General features: G+C 45.0%; 1 protein-coding gene across 1 annotated transcript in view; it reads right to left on the bottom strand.

The window, feature by feature from the left end:
• MYBBP1A (MYB binding protein 1a) overlaps positions 1-18979 on the bottom strand; it is a 56269-nt gene extending 37290 nt beyond the window's left edge. Inside the window, exons 1-21 of the mRNA XM_021550944.2 lie at positions 18775-18979; positions 18510-18605; positions 17580-17663; positions 17108-17182; positions 16581-16688; positions 15568-15758; positions 15115-15282; positions 14812-14929; positions 12076-12365; positions 11329-11436; positions 10620-10745; positions 9696-9899; positions 8941-9049; positions 8460-8550; positions 7233-7384; positions 6434-6523; positions 5683-5808; positions 4849-5013; positions 3677-3834; positions 2701-2835; positions 1379-1484 (exon numbers count right to left, since the gene is read on the bottom strand). Coding sequence (XP_021406619.2) covers positions 1379-1484; positions 2701-2835; positions 3677-3834; positions 4849-5013; positions 5683-5808; positions 6434-6523; positions 7233-7384; positions 8460-8550; positions 8941-9049; positions 9696-9899; positions 10620-10745; positions 11329-11436; positions 12076-12365; positions 14812-14929; positions 15115-15282; positions 15568-15758; positions 16581-16688; positions 17108-17182; positions 17580-17663; positions 18510-18605; positions 18775-18963 — 2889 coding nt within the window. The 5' untranslated portion in view covers positions 18964-18979. The remainder of the gene's footprint in view (positions 1-1378; positions 1485-2700; positions 2836-3676; positions 3835-4848; positions 5014-5682; positions 5809-6433; positions 6524-7232; positions 7385-8459; positions 8551-8940; positions 9050-9695; positions 9900-10619; positions 10746-11328; positions 11437-12075; positions 12366-14811; positions 14930-15114; positions 15283-15567; positions 15759-16580; positions 16689-17107; positions 17183-17579; positions 17664-18509; positions 18606-18774) is intronic.
• Between the last annotated feature and the right edge of the window lie 632 nt (positions 18980-19611).

Raw genomic sequence — 19611 nt, 5'->3', positions numbered from 1 at the left:
CTACTTAGCACTTATTTGACACATGTCTGCAGGGGAAATAATTGATTTCTCCTTCCATGCATACATTTACTGAAAAAAAATTCTTCTATAGTTTTTCCATAAATTTGGCTACTACATCCTAGTGTCTGCTCCAGTTCCACTTTCCTGCTTATTAAAAAGCTCCAAATTATGCTCATGAAGCACAGCTCACTGGAAACACACAACACCTCTGTCTCTGGTTCCCCAATGTAAAATCTCCCTGGCCTCAACACAATGTCAGCATCAGCAGCATCACATGAACTGAGTTGTCACTTCCCTCAAACTGGCAGCTCATGTCAGCTGCTGGCATTGTCCCTGACTGCTCAAGACCAGAGTTCTGCTCCCATTGGAGTAAGAGCAGTGAAAGTTCCCTGCAAAACTGCACAACGATGCTGTAAAGCATGCCTCACTCTAAGCATCAAAGTAAAGAATGTTGTTTGTAACTCCCCCCCCCCCCCCCCCAAGATCTCCCACTTTGTTTTTCCTTCACAGAAGGCCCAGCACTGCACAGGAGCTACTTGGATTAACACCCTCCACTTCTCCCTAAGCCCTAGAAACACTGGCTGTCTTGTCACTCTCCAGTAATACCTCAATGTCTCTAATTTCCATGAGGGAGCTCTGTTTACTTTTCTACCCCACAAGATGCAAGATTATGACACTAATTCCTGTGCTCAATTTAAAGGGTTCAGAGGCAAGGCCAGGGTCAGTTGGTGAGACTGAGACACTGCTACATTTCTAGTGAAGGCAACTGGAGTGGGATGCCCATTATAAAGGGTCACCATACTCTGAGACCTGTGAAATACAGCAGAGACAATAGGTGAAAGGGGATCAGACTAAGGGTCTTCTAGTAATGGACACCTGTAGCACAATCACATAAAGTCTGCCTCCAAACAACTACCACAGAAATCAGGGCTGCTCCACACACTCTTCACCCTTCACTCTTCACCTCAACCCAGACCTCAGGGGAACAGACGTTTACTCTCATCCACCACTGTTCTGTGTCTTCCTGATACTCAGCACCCTCTGGAAAAAAACTCAAGAGTGACTGCCAGGAGTTTAATGGAAAAAACAGCAAATCAGGGAGGAGAACAGCACAAATACACATGAGGCTTCTTTGGATATCAACCTGGATCCACTAAATCAGCAGCCCTATAGGCAAGCAGGCAGGAAAGGGTGAAAGCCAGGAGAGTGAGGGCCAGAATGGGATGGAGAACTTTTCAGTGTCATGGAAATCAGGTAGACAGGTACCTGCAAGCAGCAGGCCCAGTGACAATGAACAAGGAAGGCCCACCACCAGCAGAACCAGGTAATGCAGCTTTACCAGCAAAAAAAAATCCTCAGGAGCAGCTTCATGTCTTACCTGACATGCCTGCTGTGCTCTGCTGTCACTCTGTTTCTTGGGCTCAGGGGGAGGAAGAGTTGATGATGTGTTTCCTTTCAACACTTTGAGCAGGTATAATGAGGCACTACAGAAGAAAACAGGAGAACACAGCAGTTACCACAGTGCCACAGTGAAGAGGCAGAGGCCAAGGGGTGCAGGCAGCTCACTCTGTAGCAAAGATGGTTACTGAATTTGAGAAGCTCCCTTCTCTCAATCTAACCCACACTGGCCAGACCTAAAGACAAAGAAATCTTAGGAAGCTGAATCATTTCATTATGTGCCATCACAGTCAGATATCCCCACTGTCAGCCTGGTTTCCTCAAGCCCATGCTTTTGACTGGCACTGCTGTACGAGTTCTGCACCTAGCCCAGGATTTCTGAGCCCGCACAGCTCAGCCAGTGCTGCAGCATGGCCTCGGCCTCAGCTGCCATGTGCCAGAGAACTCAGGCTGGAGAATTCTCCACTGAGAGAGCATGCAAAGAGCTCTGTGCTTGTAGAAAATGCAGTATTTACTGGGCACTGCTCCATTGAGGACTGCCACTGCTGGGAAGCTGTCAGGGAACCATGCAGCACACACAGCCAGCCCCATGTTGCCAGAAGTACCATGGTTCCTGCACAGCCATAGGGGGATGTGCTGCACAGCCAAGAATGTCCAGTGGCACTGGGTTGACCGTGCAACATGGTACCCACTGCACACACAGCTGAGCTGAAAAATCCCAGATTGAGTAAGAAAGCCTTCATGAAACTGACTGAATGTCACAAGAGAGCCTGCTGGTAAATAACACTCCTATTTACACCACAGAACAGCAAGGTCACTCATCTTTCTAACAAATATGTATCTGGCTGATCCTCATTTTCCTCTATTCTACAACAAAGGAGAAAATACTGGTAGATAGAGTCAGGACTTGATGGCTATCACCCTCACTGTGCTATCATGGAGACAGTAAACACTGCATTTAAAGAACAATCATCACAGGTTGATTAGGAATTATATTATCCCCCACTGAAGCACACACACTGCATTATTCCCAGAGTAAGCCTCAAGAATGCATTTCCCACCAGCAGCAACAACACTATACCAGACCATTTCTGTATCACAGAAGCTATAAAAGACAATCACCAAAGAAGAGACATATTTGAAAATGCTTCAGACTGCCAGGACTGACTAATCCTTTTGTAAGACACAGATGCTGGTATGAAGGCTTCTGCAAGGCTCTTGCTTCCCAGACCTCTTAACACAAAACATCACACCTGCTCAGATCTCACAGCATCAGTAGAGATGCTCCTTGTGAACACTCACCTGAAGTAATAGAGAGCCACTGCAGAGTCTGTGTGCTTGCAGGCTTTCTTGACCAGTCTCTGCACTAAAGCATGCACATCTTCTTGCAGGGAGGCCACTGTCTTGCAGTACTGCTTATTGCGGCACAACGAGTTCCTGCACAGCAGTAAAACAAATGCAAAGCCATTACCTACAGACAGAGTTCTGGGGAGCAGATGGCCAGGAACACTTAAAATTTTATCAGGGTGAGAGCAAAACCAGAACACAGTGAGTGGTAACAAACAATGCTAGCTGTGGGCAGCACAGGGCTGTGGCAAGAAGGGTGAGGACACTTAACACTCTTCACCTTCAAGCGTAAATTAAGGCATCAGAGACAACTTTCCTTCAGAGCTCCCACAAAGGGCAATGACTACCTCAAACCTTGTTACTTCACAACTGCTTCTCAACTGGGGTGAGAGAGCAGCACTGAAAATGTTTTAGAGTGCTGAGGATGTCAAGAAGTGGTGCACAGAGGACACGTGTCACACTATGCATTATATCTGTCTAGCTGGTATCATCCCTTACTTCTGGCCCTGAACAGAGAATTTGCACTCTGACCATCTCAGAAATGACTTGCTCAGAGTTTGTTCCAGCCACAGCAGCAGCTCTGTATGCCTTGGGAGCTGTTCCATGGTCTGATTCAGAGTCAGAGGCCCATGGAGATATTCAGTGACATGGCTCCATACCTGCAATACCTGTGTTTATTCCTGAGGCTTCCACCTGCAAACAGATTTGATACTTCAAGTCCTTTAACCTAAGAAATCCAGATGCTAATTCCTTTCCTGCAAGTTATGACTAAGCACTGCGTATGTGTGTGGTGTTGGTAATCTAACCTACACAATCTCTAAGCATAGCAATTGCCTTCAGCCTTAGAAAGACCAGCTCCTGGTGTTCAACCAATACCACAGCTGTTTATCAAAAGCCATTGCCTATTACCTGGAGGTCTAAGGACACTTACTTGAAGATACTAGCTGTTTTCTGGAGGAAGTCAACCTCCTGCTTGTCAGAGTCTGAACTCATGCATTGTTCAATCAATTGAAGCAGGGGCTCAATGATATCGAACACCAAGGGGTTCTCTGCTTGCTTAACCAGGAACACATCAATCAGATCCAACACCTGCAAACACAGTTATCCATGTGAGGAGTGCAGCAGACATGGAAACAACATGGATTTACCTAGAGCACCTAGGCTGTCGAGCAGCTGGAGGGGACTGAAGAAAATTATTTACAGCTGAGATCTGTACACATTCTGGTATCTTTTCTGCTCTCAAGGCATGGGAAACTGAAAATTAAAATTTGAAACTGAAGATTGAGAATTATCTGTTGGTTCCAACTCTTATTTCATGCAGTGACACCATTTAGAAAGAACAGTTACAGGAATCAGTGTCACCTGGCCAGACCTGCAGTCAGTCTAACCTGGCACAGGTCCCTGTTAGCACCGACTAGACAGCTCACACCTCTGCAAGTCTCCCCTGAATTACAGACAGTGCACTAGCATAAAATCAACCTTTTCATAGAACAGCATCAGAAGGGAAATGCAGTAGAGCCACTGGATGACTTCGCTATTCACTTGGCTAACCTGACTCCCATTTTTGTCTGGGAGCAGTTGGAGCTGTCCCTGGATGCTGGAATGTCCCAGAAGGTCCATGCTGACACCAGGCGGCCTGACCTCAGCATTACAGTCACAACAACCAGGGGGTTTAGCAAAATCCCCAATCTTACTGGCAAAAAAAAGCTCATGTTGCAAAATGACCTGAGGCACTTTATGAATGTCTCTTTAAGGAACACCAAGCTTGTCCAGTTGAATAAAAAAACTGACAAGCATCTTTGAGTAGTTGAGGGAAAGGATCTTATCAGTTTAAGCAATTCAAATCAGCAAATGAAAATCATGGTGCAGTTTTTGACAGCATAAGCCTGGTTTTCAAATAGGCCTGTGAAGCCCCAGTCACTGACCCCAAGAGTACTGTGCCAGGTGCTGTACAAAGCCAGAACAATCCAGTCCCAGCTTCCAGGAGTTCATGACATATGTGAATGTCCAAGCTGTTTAGTTTTAGGTAGATCATGGCATGCGCAGGCTTCAAGTGACATGCTACTAAGCCAGAGGTCTTCACACCAAACACTTGTCTCCCACCTTAGCCTTGAAGTCCCTCCGCAGGATCTTCTCTTTTCGCATTCTGTCTTTCTCATCTTTCTTTGCCTGGATCCGTTTCTGCTGCTCAGCAAAAAGGGCTGAGATGTTCTTGTCAAGAGCCATCATAGCCTCATCATCCAGCTCTTCATCACTCTTATCTTCTTCCTTTTGTTTTGAGAAGAGAAAACCCAACACATCAACTCATATGCTTCAGAAGGACTGGGGGGAGGGATGTAGCTAAGCCAGAATAATACCGTATGGAGGAAATACAGGTGCTCAGACCCATGAGAAATCTCACTTATATTTCCCATCAGGTAATCCAGCTGCACAGCACTAATATGTAGAGAGGATCAGGAGAGGAAAGAGGCTGAGGTTTTGACCTGACTCTCTCTGTGCCGTTCCTCCTTCAGTAGAGAGGTTCATATGTTGCTATGCCTGCAACCTTTATTGGGATCATTAAACCAAACTCTATCACTGCTATAGTAAGTCTCCAGAGTGGCCTTCAGGGAACACTCCTCCACACAGGCCAGCCAACACACGTAACAGTATCTCAGTGCTTTAGTTCTCATCAATCTCATTTATTACAGGCAGGAGCACAAGCTGTGTCAGGCTAGACTGAACAAGCTAAAGTGCTTAAGACATATGAACAATAAATAAAAGGACAAGTGACTTATTTCCACAGCTCACCTAAGACCATAAGCTGTTTCAAGTGCCATACAAAGATGGCTGCAAGGGCCAAGACTGCATAAGTTCAGGCAGGATGAGGGTTACTAGATCATCTCTCACCATCCCAACCTCCTGGTATCTGTATCAAGGTAGGCAGTGAAAACATACCAGAGCATTCCCTGCTTGGAGAACTTTCATCAGCTGACTGCGAAAATTATCATCAACTTCTTCACTCTCCTCATCTTCACTGTCAGTGTTGTCTTCATCCGAAGAGTCCTCACTTCCTTCTTCATCCTAAGGAAGGAAAGTTCATCTCCTGAGCCCACCATACAAGCCCAACTCAATTCTCAGAAATAAAACTTCAACCCTCCCCTAATGCCTTCCTTCTAGCCCTCAGATCCAAGTACAGACACCTCAGATAATGAGATGCCAGGTATCCACAAGAGCTAAAAGTGGAATATAATAAAGACTTCTCTGTCACATTAAGTAAGTATCAAAGAGAAGCTTCTAAGGAACAGCTCCCACCTGACCCTCCTCTCTGCTGATGCTTGTAATGCTTTGTGACTTGAATCTCTACAGTCTATAAAAACGTGAGATCTGGAATCCAGCTGGCTGTGCATCACAACCACCATTCTGTCTGTGGCTGCAAAAAGAACAGGCCTGTGCTCATTTCAGGATGCAGCTACTTCTTCTCAGAAAGGCATCTATTCAACCAGCCACACCTACGACAGCAGGCCAAGAGACTCAAGCATGCACTTCCAACAAGCTATTTGTGTGCTGAACCTTTAAAATAAACCTTAATAGAGTAACAGCCATTTTCCTCAAGTAGAGAAATTATGTCAATCTATTAACACAGTTCAGGAGAGCCATTAAATATTGAGGATATGAAGAGTGTTTGTCACTGGCAATGCACAATTACCGTGTCCTGGGCAGATTTGGTCTTTTTGTTTGATTCTTCCATCACAACAACTGCACTTTCTTCATTTTGCTCTTGGTTAGGGTCAAAAACCTACAAAAAAAAAAGGCACTTGCATTTTTTCATTGTTTTGTTTTTAACCATTTCTTATGTACAACAGACAGAAATTTCAGCACAGTAAATCAGATGAATAATGGAATTTGAAGTAAGGGCATTAACTTTCTGCTTGTTAACATGCCAAGCTCTTTTTGTAAATAACAAAAAAGGTGAAGAAAATTGAAGAGGCTGGTGGCATCACACATCTTGGTTTGTTACAAATTAAGTATTAAGTTCATCACAAAGTAGCTGACAGCCCATGTTTGCAATTCACATATTATTTTCTCAGTAGGCATCACTTTTCTTAGTGGTATGACCAATTCAGATTTTCAGTGTCACTTATTTTTAGCATCTCTATGAAAAAAGCACCTTTTTAGAAAAAAGAAATGTTACCATTTATACTCACATATAAAATCTACCAGTTATATAAATTGACCCAGGAATTTCTTCAGCCTAAAACTATCAAATAATACAGCTTGAAGTTAGCAGATTTCAGGCTCTTGTAAAAAAAACAACAAAACTCCTCCCCCACAAAAACAAAAAATAGCCCCAACTCTCTCTAAACTACAGTTCAAATTCAGCAGCACACATCATCGGACAGCTCCTAAACCAAGTAGACTTTAAATTAAACCCAAAATCGAGACATGCTTGTACATACATCTGTTAAGGATAAAACAGTACAAGACCCTGATAGTGCCTCACTTACATCCAGGATCAGCTGCAAGCCCCTCTTGGTCAGGTTAGGGCATATCCATACAAACACACTCTTGGAAATCCGACGTAAGAGGAGGCTGGGCTGGGCAAGGAGGGAAAGAAGGATTTCCACCATCACCTCAACCCATCCTGGCTCCGAGTTGTCTGCACAGGAACAAACAAACAATGACAGGAAGAGGTATTGGTATATCAGTAAGAAACTGCAGAAAAATTCACCAAGGAAAAAAAATTGAAATTGTCCTTCTAGCTGACTCTTAAAACTACCACTCAACAACACAACAGACCAGAAAGCTGGAAGGAAGAAACCACAGGGAAAACCATGCTTGAAATAGTCTTTTGACCACTGTAAAGGTTTACCAGGTAACAAAAGCTACTCTTTATTTAAAAATTACTTAGATTAGCAGTTCTGCAAGTTGCCTGGCACCTACTTGGCCACATTAAAGCAATAAGCAGCTGGTCAGCAAAAGTACATGCATTTTATAATGTTTCCAGTGAAATTTGAAGTCATAGCAGCCCATGAAAAGTGATGGCATTTGAAATTTGTCCTTTAGTCCAAAGGTTTGGGAATCCTGTTCTACAACCAACCAAACCACCAAAGAATTACAGCTTTTATTTTCACAGTGCCCTCAAATTGATTTACACAGATTTTAGGAGAACAAGACTACAGTTGGAGAGGAAATCAAAAGATGACACTAAGTCTGGTCAAGTCCCAGCCTAGAGGGTCCACAGGCCCTAAACAAGGACCAGCCTCTATCTCCAAACATGCTGTGTATACTCAGAGGACAGATTTAGCTTGCTCAGAACTCAAGCTAAGAAGAAAACATGTTTCATGCCTGCTGGGTGTTGGAGCCCACAGCTTTGCCAGGCAGACACCACCAGCTCACCACCATCCACTGGCCCTCACAGATCAATGCCTCAAGGAGAATGAACTCCCTTGGAGTGCTCACCCAAACAAGGGCAGCTGGGGAGCTCAGCTCCCCGTTCCAAGGCACACAGGAACACAACCCACTGACAGTGCAGACAGAGAGCTGGAGCAGAGACTTAGATAAGAGTCTAAGAGTCTTCCACCACGGAAAGAGAATGAAGAAAGGATTCTCCTGAGGGTAAGTGCATCAAGTCAGAACCAATGCAGAGTGCTTCACTAACACAGAACTGCCATCTTCTGTCTTTGACAGACCACTAACAATCCCACTCCCCTTCTTTTGTAGGAAGGACTCACCAGTCTTCTTCTTCTTTTTGGCTTCTTTGCTGAACGCCCTCTCTGTGCAGTTCAGAAGGTCGCTCAGAACATCCACGGTTTCAGGCTGATTCTGTTTGGTCACAAGCAGACAGGAAACAGGCTCAGAACTCCCCACTACCAACAACAGAAGGAATATACTCCAAATCTAAGGAGCACTCTAAACAGGTACAAATATTACAATCAACTACTATAACTCTTTTGCAGGAAAAAACCTTCAAATTTTTGCTGCTCAAGTCAGCAGCAAATCAAGGGCAGAACTAATGGTCAGGCCAAGCTTTGCCCACTTCATGTCTACAGACAGTGTAAGAATCACAGTTTATTAGTTGTCAGTTGCCCATTTTCAGAAGCCAGAGGTTCTGAAAAGCTGGATCTCTGAACAAAGAAACTCCCCACCTTGGTGTTCAGAAAGCCCAGCTATCAGCCTATTTTATACTACAGAAATATTAATCAGAGATCTTACCTTGAAAAGATGAATGGCTATTGAAAGCAGAAGTTGTTGGAAAGCAGCAACTTTGGCACTGTCTGCTTTGTTTTCCTTCTTCTGCAGATTCTTCACAGACTGAAGTGTTCTGAAGAAAGAAACTTCTCTGAGTTTTTCACAATTATAACAGCAAATGATCTTGTATGATCAGACTAAAAACGTGACCAAAACTACAGTACTGTTTTGTGTACTTAACATTTCATCTATTGGAATGCTGTCAGGGATGCTCTTTTAGTATACAATCCTAACCCGAATAGTATCTGACTAAATGTGGGTTATAAAAATCTTCACTTGTGCAGACTACATTCCTAATACCACAGCCAAGGCTAGACCTTTATGGGGAATCAAACTCAGAAAAGGTCATAGAGAAGTTTGTACAGGCATTATTAAGAGAAAAGATGAACAGACTATTACAATCATGTTTGGGAGAAGGACAATGAACAAAAATAGAGAAGGACATGACTATCACATAGTTAACACATAGAAGGAAGAGGAAGAAAGGAATGGGGTGAAAAGAAACAGAAAGACAGTCTGAAACCCAGCCATGGGTACAGTATACTAAAAGGCAAGAAAAAGAACAGCCACTGCCTGTGAAATGGCTGTGCTACAGCAACCAGAACACCACAAGGCAAAGAGAACACATCTCTTTTACTGTCCTAAAGAGAAGCCAAGACCAGGACTTTCCCACCTTTCTCACTTCGCCAACCCAGCACCCAGTTTCCCAAGCATCTCACCTCTCCCAGATATCCTTCTGCTCCTTGGTAAAAGGTTTCACAGCTTTGACATGCTCACTGGAGAGCAGCTTGCTGGCATACTCAACAAGGAGAAAGACCCACAGCTTCCCATCTGCAGTCACACCATGGACATGCTTCTCTCTCAAGGCTGCAGCCTTTGCTGTATCCCCCAAAACAGGCAGGGTGTTTAATGTCTGAAGTAACCTGCAAAGAAAGACAGCCACTGTGTTACTGTCAGAAGAACCAAATGGCCTGCTCCTACTTACCAAAATAACACCCACCAGCAAAGCACTCTCATCCCAGAGCCCAAACTGACAGTGCTCAACTTTCAACCCACACATGTAGTCAAGATAGTAGTGTAAAGCTCATTATCTTGGTGGCCCCAAGGTACCTGGTGTTCTCAAGGACACTATTAATCTCACTTGCTTCTCACTCTGTATCCCATCATGTCCTCTACTTTTCTTCTACTGAGGTTTGGCAATCATCTAAAAATATCTACTACCAACTCTATCTTCCTTAGTACAGGAAGGGCTGTGGAGTCACCAGCACCTCACACACAGAGTGCCAGAAAGCAAACAGCCACCAGCACAACCCCAGCACCTCCCTCTTGGGTCCTTCCACTTTCAGCTTGCAATAGAGGCAATGGAAATACTATGGGAAAAAAGCAGTATAAGCTCAACTCCACACCTGCCATATCATCTCACATATACTCATCATCTCATATAAACTCATCTGTCATGGACAAAATATGATCTTTGAAAAATCCATTTACATTAAAAAACCCACTTCCTTGTGCTGGCATCAAAGAAATGCTCCAATAGCAGCCTACTATTCCAAACTTCTTGCCCCACTATTCACAAGCTGATCTCATCCTCAGGAAAAAGGAGACATTTCCAAGCTTAAAGCATGCAATCAAATCCTTACCCAAAGAAGTAGTTTTCTGTCTCCGTATGATCCCGTTCATTTAGGGGCTCTGATGGAAGGACACTAGCCTCAGCTATCTGGGAATTTTTCTTCTTAGCAACAAAGAAAGCATGAAAGAAGCAAAACCTAGAATAGACAGAAATAGGGAAAAAATGAAAACCCAGATTGGTCATAACAAAGTAAAATCAACCCATGCATGGAAACCAAACAGCTCCACATTCAAGGAAGTCTGAGCACTGAAAAAAGCACTATGTACAATGAGACTTTTCTCAAGATACACAAGGTAAAGAAGAGAAAAAGAAGCTCAGGACTTCACAAAAGTGAAGTACCAACACGTAAGGTCACAAGACACAATACTAAGACTGTCAGATGCAGGTTATACCCTCTAAGACACTTTAAGCAACAGAAAAATACTTATTAAGACATGATGTTAAAAATAGTATCTTCAAGCAGTTTAGGCAAGCAGGAATGGAAAATTTATTAAAAATAAATAGGACTGATGTGATTTTAAATGCCAACTATATATTACACAGGTTAGTCCAATCACACAGAAGGTATTTTGAAAACAAAATCTAGACTTCTGAATGATTTATTATGGAGCATTTCCACTACTGGATTTGCCTAGTGTCATGGGGACAGCTTATCTGGAATACTGCTGTTGAGCTACACAGAATTATCCCAAGCACATGTGTCTTTACATCGGTCTCACCTGGCAATGTCCATCACAAGGCTCTCTTCTTTTCTTGTGGCACTTTCAGTGATGCTAACCAGTCGGTGGATGATCCATCTTCTCAGTCGAGCAATCTTCTGTGGTGCTCTTTGATAAGAGGGTGGGCACAATCAGTTTGAACACTAACCCAACATAAATACTGCACAATCCACATCAAGAGGTGACTTTCAGATATTAGAGGCTTTACACTAAAACTTTACACTACAAAGTTATGTAGTAACAAAGCAACAGGCACAAAAAAAGATATATAATCTTCTCAGGTTTGCTTTTTACTATGCAAAAGGCTATCTATTTACCCCACAGAGAGTCTGCAGATGAGCAAAAAGCACTTCAAGAATTGCAGCAGTCAGTAGAGTGAGGTTTACAGGTGCCAGGTAACACGTAACCTGGCCTGAATACCAGCATGTCTAACACACAGATAAAAGAGAGGCACAATTCCTACGAAGACCTGAGGAGCTGCAGCGAAAGAGGAAACCACCAGATATACTCTCCAAAGCAACTGTCAGGACTGGAAAAAGAAAAGGCTCTTATGGTGATCCAGTCTGCTTTGGGCAGGCTGGCTGGTTCTCAATATGCTAGCAGAATTTGCAGAATTGAATTTTACCCCAGTGAAAGAGTCTGATGCTGGGGCTAAACTGTTCTGAGACAGAGGAAATAAACAATTGTCAACTCATGGCAAGGGAACCAGCAAACGTTGAGAGGAAGGTGCAATACCCATGTACTCACATGTCTGTGTTTTGCCGGTTCTGTTTTTGCCGGTTTCTTGAGAAGTCTAAGCAACAGTCCAAGTCTGGGCTGAGGAACATGTCTTTGAGCCAGGAGATGTATTTTTGCAAGGCCACTGCCTGCAGGTGTCTGACTACTCTGGAAGCACTCAACAACACTGGCCTCCCTTCATTGGTAAGGGTAGAGAAGCCCATCATCACAGCCAGTTGCCTCTCTGGGTCATCGCAGCCACTCAGAAACGTATCTATATATCCCTCCATTTCTGCAGCAAACTTAAATCCCTGGGGAGACTGAAAAACATGGTCAAAGAAGAAGAAGATCAGGAACTTCACACCCAGACTGAATGGCTCTGTAAATAAAAATCACAGAATGGCCTGGGTTGGAAGGGACCTCAAAGCTCATTTCAGTGCCAACCCCCTGCCATGGGCCTGAAGGGACAACTTCCACTAGATCAGATTGCTCCAAGCCCCATCCAACCTGGCCTTGAACACTTGCAGTGTAAATCACATGTAAGAATTTGGCTGCAGTAAGTAAATTAAAGTCATAAGCCTGAATATTTGTCCTCAGGGTTACTGTCAGTCATCAGTTTCACCTCTTGCTGTCCTCTCACAGCGGCAGCCTCTGCAAGGAACAACAGAATGCTGCCATGGACCAACATCAACCCTGCAATTTGCACCTTGCAGAACAGTGAGGCTTCAGCAGGATGGATCACATGCTGTCCAGTGCAACTAAGTTTCCAGGCTGATCAACTCCTTATTTTGGGTGAAGTTCCAGGATGTTTCTCTTATCATCTGCCTTAGTTTGCCTAGATTTGGAAATTCCCCACCATCAATTCCAGTCTCATGTAGCAACCCTGGGGCCTGCTGACCCATGGGCTTAGAATAAATGCCACCTACTCTCCCAGGTGTCTCAGAAGCATTGAGACATTCTGAAAGGAGGGGGAGTTGATATGTTTAAGCTAAAACTCATATCCTGAGGTATAGCTGTTTTGTGACAAGCTTTATCTTCAGTCCTGTCACTGCTCCAAAAGGCATACAGCTGGCAGACTGCTGGCCTTGGACACTGTCCAGCAGCACAGGGACCACCAGGACATGTCCCATTCCACCGTGCATCCCATTCCCTTACAGTTTTTAACAGCCCACAGTATTCAATCCCACTCAACTTGTTCTAGAAAAAAAAAAATAAATGCTTAACTGGAGAGATCTTTAAGAGGTGGTCTCATTCCAAAAGCCCAACATATCTTTTTAAATTAATAAAACAACTCATTTGGTCTACTGTCACATTCAATACAGTGACCTGGCAGGAGCAGAAACAGGAACAAAAGTCTAGAGGACACTGTTCTTTTAAATAAAGGGGCTATAAACTTGTTATTACAACTACAAATCCATTCAATTATAACATAAACACCCCTGAGAGAAAACTCATAGAAAATACACCTTAGCAAGTTCCTGCTTCCACTGTTGGAGAACTCAATACTTGTGCATCAATATGAAAACTGGGAGAAAAACTCCAGAAAAGACACTGTAAACAGGTTAATAGCTGACAACAGGGAGTTCATCAACCACCTCTCAAGTGAATCAGATTTATTTACTCTCTTGTTGATTAAAAAAGTGGAATTAAGAAGATAACTGCCAGTAAATATCAGACTCTATCTCCATCTCTAACAATCACCAGAATCCCATAAGGAACTAAAGGTAACAGCATTTACTTCTTGAAACAAACAACCTATGCCAAGAAAGAAAACAAACCCCCAAACCAGAATCAAATTCAAACAAAGATCTTTTCATCATTACTCTCTCAACAATATTAGGAGCTTCTTCCATTTAATCTCATTGTCTTCAGGGGACAGGAACCAAATAGAAAAATTGAAGCACATGGAAGATTACAGCCTAATTTAATTTGCAACAAGCACAAAAAGTAAGAAATAGGAAAACTATTAAGCCACCGGGTAAATCCCAGAGAAAGCTGGTCCATTTAGGGAGGTACCATGGTATGCAGTATTTGCACAGCAAACCCACACACCTATAGCTGCTCTGACAGAACAAAATGATCACACAGACCCATCTCTCCCAAGATACAACTATTTCTGGACACACGTGAGGAGGTTTGGGCTTGTGTTACCACAAAAAGTCAAGCTAAAAGCTAGTTCTATCAATAGTCCCCTTTTACTTTTCTTGTGTTTATTGCAGGCTTGTGTTGTTTGCTGGCTTCCCAGTAGAGAAAGAGGAGTTCAAAACTCCAATTCCAAATAAATGTTGTGCTTTAACCTCAGATGTGCTTATTGAAACAAGCACTAACAAACAAAAGCACGAGTTGTCCCTTTTTGTCTTTGTCTTCCAATGTTCATGAGACACCCAGCACAATGATAAACAAAAAGGAGTTTCTGGACACACAAAAGCAAAGGGACTGTTAAAGGACAACACATGACACTGTCAATTTGCTGAGGGCTGCCCTTCTTCTGCTTCCCCCACCATTAGAGCTTTCCTGGCAGCAGCAATGAAAGCAGGTGAGACAGTGCTGAACAGTTTCCATTCCCTTAAAATAGGCAATGACAATCAAACATGGGCTATATTCAGTCCACTGCAACCAGTGGTCATACAGTAACTTTGCTTTTAGTTAGAGTTCAAGGCCTAAAATTACATCTACTTTTTTTTATACAAGATTATTTGAAACTAGAAGTTGGGTAGAGACTTCCTTGTGCTCAAGACCCGGCCTTTACCTTGTTCAAAGACCTACCTGAGTCGCTACCACGTGTTCTCCATAGTGCAGCATCACCTTCCCTTTGAGAACCACCTGCAGCTGCTCCATGGACAGCAAGGGGAGAGCACTGCCCAGCAATCGGTAGCACATGTAACTGAGTGGGAACAAAGAACATTCCCTCAGGCTAAAGCACAGCAGTAAATCCACAGGCAGGGCTAAGACACAGACGAAGTGCTGGGGCAGGGTACAGGAGCATGCAGGGACACAAAGTCAAAACCTCTGGGTAGAGAAACAGATGGGTAACATGGGAAACCACAAACAGGGGATGTTAAAACAAACCTCACAGGTCCTGATTTCTCCTTCAATAGCCCGTTCTCCACAACTTCACTCCAGAAGAGTTCAAAGGCACCTTCCTTCAGTGCAACTTGTAGCAAATCAAAGACTACACTGGGCAATTTCTTGTCTTCCTTCTCAGACTTGGCAGCACTTTTCAGAAGCTCTACAAGTCTAGAAGAAGAAATAAAATAATGTGAGATCTGACCTGAAAGGGAATTGCTGAAGGCCAAATTCATCCTGCGCAGAAAGACAGAACATTTCCCGAGAACTGGAGGCTGTGCCCCCTGGGAGAAATGACACAACTATAACCTGGGAATCTGCATAACAATTAACACCTAACCCTTAGCACCACCGGCAGAGGCAAATACAAGCAGGAACCAGAATCAGCCACATTTCTCTCACTGCTAGCCAAGAAGAAAATAATGTTAATTTAAACCTCCTTATTTAAGAATTTACCTGGAAATATTTTCCTTATTTACAACAGTAGGTGAGCCAAACAGCTTCTTCAGCTTTTTAGGTTTCAGAACACCAGGGAATTTCTGCATACCCACAAGCAAAAGGTGCAGGTTCTCTGGAGATGTGAAGGCTGAAGAGAGGTCACCTTGCAAGATGTCAAACAGGACCTCCTCAAACACAGTTTCAGGTACCTAGACAGGAACAAGGATGAGAGCATATAAGAAATATCTGAGGGCATTTTACTAACTTGCAGTGAAGTAAGCATGTTAAAGTATCTGCATTGGAGGACATTTTACTAAAAGCTTGCAGTGCTCTGGAAACTCTAGAAATAATCTTTATGGTGACACAACGAAAAATAAATAACGGATGTGTCCATGACTGCCAGACAGTCCCAGGTGCTTAACCATGGGGAGTAGGACAGTATGCTGTCATCAGACAGCAATTCTGGCCAACTGACTCTAACTGCAATTGTTCTCTTGCTGTCTGCTCTGCCTGTACAGCTGGGCAACCCAGGGACAAGGAAACTCTATTCTTATTAACACTGCTAGTTTTCATGTCTATAAATAATATCCATTTTAAAAAAGGAAATAAACTCTTTCCTTTTACTACATATTCCGAGTTTTTTACTCCTTTGTTCCTACATCATTTCATTCCCAACAGCCCAAAATTCAACCTTAGGCCCAAGCTTGATGCATAAAAAAAAGCTGCTTTGCTGTTCAGAGTTTTCAGCATACATCTGTTCAAAGGAGCACATGGTCTAACATATAATCCAAGCAAGTAAAATGGGAAACAACAGGTTGTGGGATTGTCCATGGTGAAGTCAAACTAAGCTAAACCAGAGCACAAGCATCTGCCCACAGCCATACAGGGACAGCTCCCACAGTTTACTCTCACTGTTCCACACCCCCTGTAATTTCCAGCTATGAACAAACTAAAGGAAGATCTGGCCCCAAAGCCAAGCCCTCTCTTCCTCCTGCCCCACCAAGCCCCAAGGCCACATGCTGTGCCCGTACCTCAGAGGTGATGTCAATGAGAGTTTTGCGTGGGAGATCTCTGAGGTGTGTCTGGTGATTTGTCAGCTGCTGGAGAAGCTGGATGCTCTCCAGCAGAGCTTTCCGGTCCTACAAAGGAAAGATAAGCCAAAACCAGAGGACATATATCAGCAATTAATCTGAAGGCTAAGGTAATAATCTACTCTTTAGATGTTTATGCCTACTTGTAATAAGAAACACAATTGTTTCTTGATTGGTCACTCAGCTTTTTCCAAAACTGTGTTTTCCAGATGGATATGACAACAGATCCTTTCCTTCCAGGAGAGGTAGGAGCCTCCTGCACTATTTGACACAGTTCCTACATTCTGCCCAGGAACAGACATTAAAAAGGCACAAAGAGTCCATGGATGACACAATAGAAATAAACAGAACTTGATGCTTCAAGTGCCACTGCATCGATTACCCAGTGACCCAGCCCTTCTCTGTCAATCTTCTTTCCATATCAGAAGCCCCAGAAGCAGAATTGGCACACCTGACAGTAGTGTTACCTTCACAAGCCGCCCAGACTGGAATAGAGCCATCACTCCAAAAAAGTTCCCAAAAGCAGCATTTCTCACAAGTTTCTGAAGGGAAAAAAAAAAAAGAAAATAGTAAAAATCTACTTTCCTGAGAGACTAAAGCTCACATGCAGCTACACAACTACACAATCAGTGGAGCAAGATGGCAGGAAAACCCAGCCTTGAACACCTCACCATGGGAAGAGAACATACTGAAAAGCAACCTGCTACATAATGTTTAAGAACTGTCCTACAGTACCTCTTCATCACACTGAAAAATCTCACCTAAAACAGGGCCAGATTACAATGTCATCAACTTGCAATTTTTAGAAATATTTGTTATTTTATTGTATTGCTTGCTTTAACACGAACCCCAAAGCTACACTATACACCAAGACGTCAAAGAATAGAGAACAATTCATTTAAAGTATCAGTTGGCAAATGTTGCCATGAGCTGACTTACTTTTTTCACTGTTTCCAGATTGTGTTTTTCTTTTATCTGTTCCAAAATGCTGCACAGTGGAATTTCCTCAAAAGCCTGCAAAACCTGAGGAGAGAGATGGAATAGCCGTTTGCAGTTCTTCTACTTCATGACATTACCTTGGGTTAAGCTAAAATAGAGCTGAAGAGGTGTACAGCACAGCAGCAGATGTGCTGCTTTATCAGGCCAGAATGAAGACAACCAGATCAGTAAAGAACAGGAAGTAGGCTGGGAGAGTTGGGCTTGTGCAGCTTGGAGAAGGCTCCAGGGAGGATTTTAGAGCTTCTCCCAGGGCCTAAATAGGCTCCAAGAGAGCTGCAAAGGGACTCTGGAGTCCCAGAGTCTCAGGAAAAGGAGGAATGACTTCACATTGACAAAATGCCAATTTAGGTTCAATGTTAGGAAGAAATCACTCCCTGTGAGGGCAGTGAGGCTCTGGCACAGGTTGCCCAGAGAAGCTGTGGCTGCCCCATCCCTGGAAATGTTCAGTGCGAGGCTGGATGGGACTTGGAGCAACCTGGTCTAGAGAAAGGGCAGATATCCACATCAACCAACCAAGAGCAAGACAGTTTCAAGAAGTAGTAATAGTGCTAAACACAGAATAACTGAAAACTTGGTCAAAATTTGTAAATCAAGGACAGTCCTTGAAGCAGAACTATGTAGTATGAATGTATTGGCATAATTCATTACTATAACTACAGTTCATAACTATAGATATTGGTATAGTTCATAACTTTATAAGTTTCTAAAGCAGAGTAGCACCATTTAAAACTACGGTTATTGTGAGAGCCTTCCCTCCCATGTGCACACAGGAGCAGCCAGAAGGGCTCCAGCCTTGCACAGACAGCAAAAGTGACCCCAAGCATGGACAGAGGCTGCCGACGGTTCCGACCCGCGCTTGGACACACTGACCTGCGCCAAGGCCAAGCTGAAGCCAGGGCGGGCGGCCTCGCGGGTGGCTCCCAGTCCCTCCACCAGCCGCTTCAGGGTGTACTTGAGTTCATCATCCTGCAAGAGAGACAGAGCTGGGCCGTGTCCGGGCTGCTCCGAGCGCGGCCCGGCCGCCAGACCGCCGCGCCCGGCCCGTGCCCCGTCCGCACTGCCGCGTTCCCAAGCGGGAGCGGAGGGACGAGCCACTGCCCGCCCGCACCCACCGCCCCTCCGGCGCCCGCCTCACCTTCTTGCCCTCCCGCAGGTGCCGCAGGAGGTTCTCAGTGGCCGCCAGCCGCACCTCCTGCTCCGGCTTAGCGATGTCCCAGAAGAAGTCGAGGAAGGCGCGGCCCTGCCGCAGCACCCCGCGGGGGTCGGTCACGGCCGCGCCGCCGCCCCGCGGCTCCAGCGGCTCCATCGGCTCCATCCCCGCCATGCCGCCGCCGCCGCACGTGGGGCCGCCCGCCCGCTCCGCCTCTTCCGGGGCAGCGGGACGGGCTCGGCCGCCGGGAGAGCTGCTCGCCTCAGTCCCCGCGGTACCTCAGTACCGCTCCCCGCATGGTCGCGCCTCAGCGCCTCCCGGTCCTTCAGCCCCGCTCCCCTCAGCGCCTCCGGGCCCTTCAGCCCCGCTCCCCTCAGCGCCTCATGATCCTTCAGCCCCGTTCCCCCTCAGCGCCTCAGGATCCTTCAGCCCCGCTCCCCTCAGCGCCTCATGATCCTTCAGCCCCGTTCCCCCTCAGCGCCTCAGGATCCTTCAGCCCCGCTCCCCTCAGCGCCTCATGATCCTTCAGCCCTGTTCCCCCTCAGCGCCTCATGATCCTTCAGCCCTGTTCCCCCTCAGCGCCTCATGATCCTTCAGCCCCGCTCCCCTCAGCACCTCATGGTCCTTCAGCCCCGCTCCCCTCAGCTCCTCATGGTCCTTCAGCCCCATTCCTCTCAGCACCTCATGGTCCTTCAGCCCCATTCCCCTCAGCTCCCCAGGATCCTTCAGCCCTGTTTCCCCTCAGCACCTCCCAGCCCTTCAGCTCTGCTCCCCTCAGTTCTTCTTGGCCCCTCCCGTGTCCCCTCACACCCCACTCCCCTC

This window comes from Lonchura striata, chromosome 20 (assembly GCF_046129695.1).
Source record: "Lonchura striata isolate bLonStr1 chromosome 20, bLonStr1.mat, whole genome shotgun sequence".
In the NCBI taxonomy this organism is placed as follows: Eukaryota; Metazoa; Chordata; class Aves; order Passeriformes; family Estrildidae; genus Lonchura; species Lonchura striata.
This window is presented reverse-complemented; position numbering and strand designations above follow the sequence as displayed.